This window comes from Aplysia californica, unplaced genomic scaffold (genome assembly GCF_000002075.1).
Source record: "Aplysia californica isolate F4 #8 unplaced genomic scaffold, AplCal3.0 scaffold00148, whole genome shotgun sequence".
NCBI classification, from domain to species: Eukaryota; Metazoa; Mollusca; class Gastropoda; order Aplysiida; family Aplysiidae; genus Aplysia; species Aplysia californica.
This window is the reverse complement of record NW_004797418.1, coordinates 409,598-413,451: the sequence shown is the minus strand read 5'-3', so window position 1 is coordinate 413,451 and position 3,854 is coordinate 409,598. Positions and strand designations below refer to the sequence as shown.

At 44.6% G+C, this 3,854-nt stretch overlaps 1 protein-coding gene across 1 annotated transcript in view; it reads right to left on the bottom strand.

The window, feature by feature from the left end:
- LOC101845235 (proline-rich protein 11) overlaps positions 1-3,833 on the bottom strand; it is a 13,570-nt gene extending 9,737 nt beyond the window's left edge. The window contains exons 1-2 of the mRNA XM_005097174.3: positions 3,112-3,833; positions 2,204-2,326 (exon numbers count right to left, since the gene is read on the bottom strand). Of these exons, the coding sequence (XP_005097231.2) occupies positions 2,204-2,326; positions 3,112-3,390 (402 nt within the window). The 5' untranslated portion in view covers positions 3,391-3,833. The remainder of the gene's footprint in view (positions 1-2,203; positions 2,327-3,111) is intronic.
- Positions 3,834-3,854: the final 21 nt, after the last annotated feature.

Genomic DNA, 3,854 nt, shown 5'->3' with positions numbered 1-3,854 from the left:
CAAGACACCCTTTCAGGACAAGCGGCTGTGTGACCCGGACTGTGTTGCCATCGATCTGACAGAGAAAGGTGAGGCAGCCATCACAACTCTTTTAAATTGGGCACAGCTTGCTGAGACAATGAAACCATCAGAAAGAGTAAGAATGCACTGCCTCACAAAAGACACATCAGAAGCTCTTTCTTGGACGTGCAGATGCCTTGCTGCCCTGAGCAAATACCTACTGCAAACGCACGAACCATACAGACATCAGTTTGTCTGTCTAGGCTTCTTCCAACAGGATGACTTAGACAGGCATTTTGGACATTTCAGACGATCTGCGGGTTGTAATTACTTTTTGACAGTCTAGGAAGTGATGCACACACATACCATTGATAAAGCAAGGATTTTGCTTAAGACAGAGGTTGCACTGGACTATAGCATCAGTCATCATGAATGTGACCTGTGTGAGAAGGACCTTGCAGACAGTGACCTGCTACTCATTGACGATATGGTAGAGGGAAACATCTCAGTGACTGCTGATGAAAAGCTGGCGATTTTTCACATTGCTGGCTACATTGCTTTCAAACACCGTGAGCTTGCCGGCAACCCCTCAGACAGTACACCAGATGTCAGAGCATATCTTGAGGAAATCAACCGTGGTGGTCTGACCTATCCATCGGACAAACTGTTCACACTGACTACTCTGGCCTACCATTATCTTAGAAAGACAACCGAGCCACTGTGCAGAAACAAACTCATTAGAGTCTTAACTGACTTCCCAGAATTATTTCAACTGGAGTTGGAAATTTCTCGACAAGCTTTCAAAAGGATGACCAACATTCTTATGAAGCGATATTGCTACAACCTTAATGATGAGGAAAGTTCACAGCAGCGTCGAAAGGTTGCAAAACTGTCATCAACATCAGCATAGAAACAGGTAAGGGAAACATGTCGTGTGTGTCATTATCTGTCAATTTGTCTCTTTTTGATTACTAGAAACCCTGTTGCTTTAATCTGTCTGTCTGTCTATCCATCCGTTTTCTCTGTATGTATGTGTCTTTGGATGTGATGCCCATGTTTGTCTGTCGGCGTGGGTGGTTGGCGGGTGCTCTGATATGGTTTGCTCCTTCTTTCTGACCCTGCTGTCGGTCTTTTGTACTCATTTCTTCACTCTCTTGTGAATCAATTTCCTCCTGGCGCTGAAATGACCTTATTGTTTTTAAAGTGCCGTAAAACTCTAACTCAAGTCAACTTTCTGTCCTTTCCATCGTTTTTGTCTGTCTAGAATAATTCTTTACATGTCCGTTAGTTTGAACACAAACACAGGGAAGCTAAACCATTGAGAGAGAGAGAGAGAGAGAGAGAGAGAGAGAGAGAGAGAGAGAGAGAGAGAGAGAGAGAGAAAGAGAGAGAGAGAGAGAGAGAGAGAGAGAGAGAGAAAGAGAGAGAGAGAGAGAGAGAGAGAGAGAGAGGGGGGGGGGGAGATTGAGAGGCAGAGAGAGATAAGGCGAGAGGGAGAAAGAGACCGCCAGCCGCGGCCGTTGTAATCATTATTATCATTACGAAGGTCACTGCTTGATGTGGGCCGAAGCCTGAGCGGCCGGCATGTCAGCCCACAAGCAAGGTGTGTAGTTCTTGGGCTGCGCTGCCTGATTATATGACCGCCTAGCCCCCACCCCACCCCACCCTTTGGGGCTTTCTGTCTGCTTGCGCACATCACACATTCCCTCCATCCATCACATTGCTGTGACCTCTCCATCTCCGCATCGGAGAAGTGAGAGGCATGGTAGGCGTTGATAACTAAATAGGCTTACGCTGGCCTATCACGCGATGCGTTCTGCTTGTCTGCGCATGCCTCCCTACTCAGTCGCTCCGGCCTTCATTGGCTCTCCTATTCTTTGTTTCTCAAGATCACGAACAAGTTTCTCAAATGACAAGGTTTTGCAATGGCCTATGCACTGAGCACAGCAGCAGCAATATTCCGCTATAACTGACTCGCATGTTTGATAGCGCTATAGCAGTATTTTATTTACAAAGATAAAGAGGAGAAAAAAACGGGGTTTTAGAATAGTTTCTTTATAACAAACTTCTCGTTTTTTCCGGACTCCTTTTAAGTGGACTCCACTGTATATCAAAAGAAAAACTTCCACATGAACTTAAATCCAACGCAATAAGGCACAAAAGTTCCCATTTGATCTAATGATAATCTCACATGTCTACCAACCTTGGCAGAGAGGTTTCCGTCCTCGTTGATTCTTGACCTCAGGTCGGGGCCGCCTGTCCTCTTGAGCTTCACGCTCCTCAGAGCCTCAACAGTGATCTCAGGCAACAGAGTCCCGCCGACCGCCTGCGACAGAAAAATGAAAAATGATCAATTGATGAGGACCCGACAGACATGTGGCGTATCGTCCATGGCACGGGAGGTGTGCAGCAGACTTGTTTATTTTCGTTTGAGCCAACTGACAAGCTAGACACAGACTTGGAAAAATAGATGACAGGTGACAGGAAAAGAACAGGATAATAATAATACAGTTTAGTGATTTTATCTTTTTAACGGTATCCAATGACTCAGATTCAGAAAAACTTTAAAATCTTTGAGCGTTAGAAATCAGTGACCACTGAAGTGTGCAAAAGAACCCCTGCCCCCCCCAAAAAAACAACAACAAACAAACAAACCAAAAACCAAAAAATATACCAAAACAGAAGAAAAGATCTATCAAAACTTACAAACAGGTGATGTGAATAGACAAGGGCAATATGTTTTTTCAAGAGCATCCCGCAGAAAAACCGGTGCTGGCTTTTTTTTTTTTAATGTAGTTGCTTTTATACCCCCATTGACACAATTCAGATTATTTAAGAGGTGGGCTTTTGACCCTGCCAGTCGGGCCCAACCCAGCCTGAGAGGGATACATCTCAGCAGAAAGATGAAGGTACTTTATAAAAATGTTCTCCCCACTTGAGAATCGATCTCAGATCTCCTGCATGCAACAGCTAAGCACCAAACTATTACACCACAGACAGGTCCAATATCTGTTGCAGATCCGTCACTTGAAGAGAAAAAAAATATTGGCAACAAGCCATAATAACCATTCTACGTGAAATGACCAAAAAACAAAAATGACTTTCACTCACCCTCATTTTCTTCATGACCTGATCCTTTGTCTGAACATCTGTCTTCAATCTTCGAATCACAGGCATAAAATAGGGTGGGGGTGGGGGTGGGGGAGGAGGAGGAGGAGGAGGAGGAGGAGGAGGTGGGGCTGGTGCAGCCGCGCTGGATACGAGCATATCAGGAGGGGCATACTCTTTGCCTCTTGCCTTCTCGCTGACAAAAGACGAAACCTCGGACACCGCTGGCCCGTGAGAATGAGCCTCAGAGTCCGACTTGGAGCTGCTCAACAACCTGAACATGAAATGGAGAAAAGAAAAGATGTCAGTACACAATTGTCTTTGGATAAGATCCACCACTTACAATCTCGGTTCACTTATGATCCCGCTGTTTCAAGAAAGCAAAATTATAACTACACAAAAGTCAACACTAAAATACTTCTCTGAAGTACCACATTGGCCCACGATCCCGCACTTACCTTGCTCCGAAGCACAGGGATCTGTGGCAGAGACTACTGTATACCACTTTCTTCATTTCCTTTTGTTCTTGTAGTAGTCATTGGGGAAATATGTTGTCACAAATCCAAATGACAGAAAGCAACTAGAAAGTTGTTACAAAGCCCAATAAGGGATGCCCAACGTTATAACATCATATTATGTTAGAAAGAGCAAAATTCCATCAAGTGGGACTGGTTTTGGTACAGTGTAAGAGACAAGGCTTTAAAATTACCAATAGTCGAATCATGGACAGTCCTTGAAAATTCTGG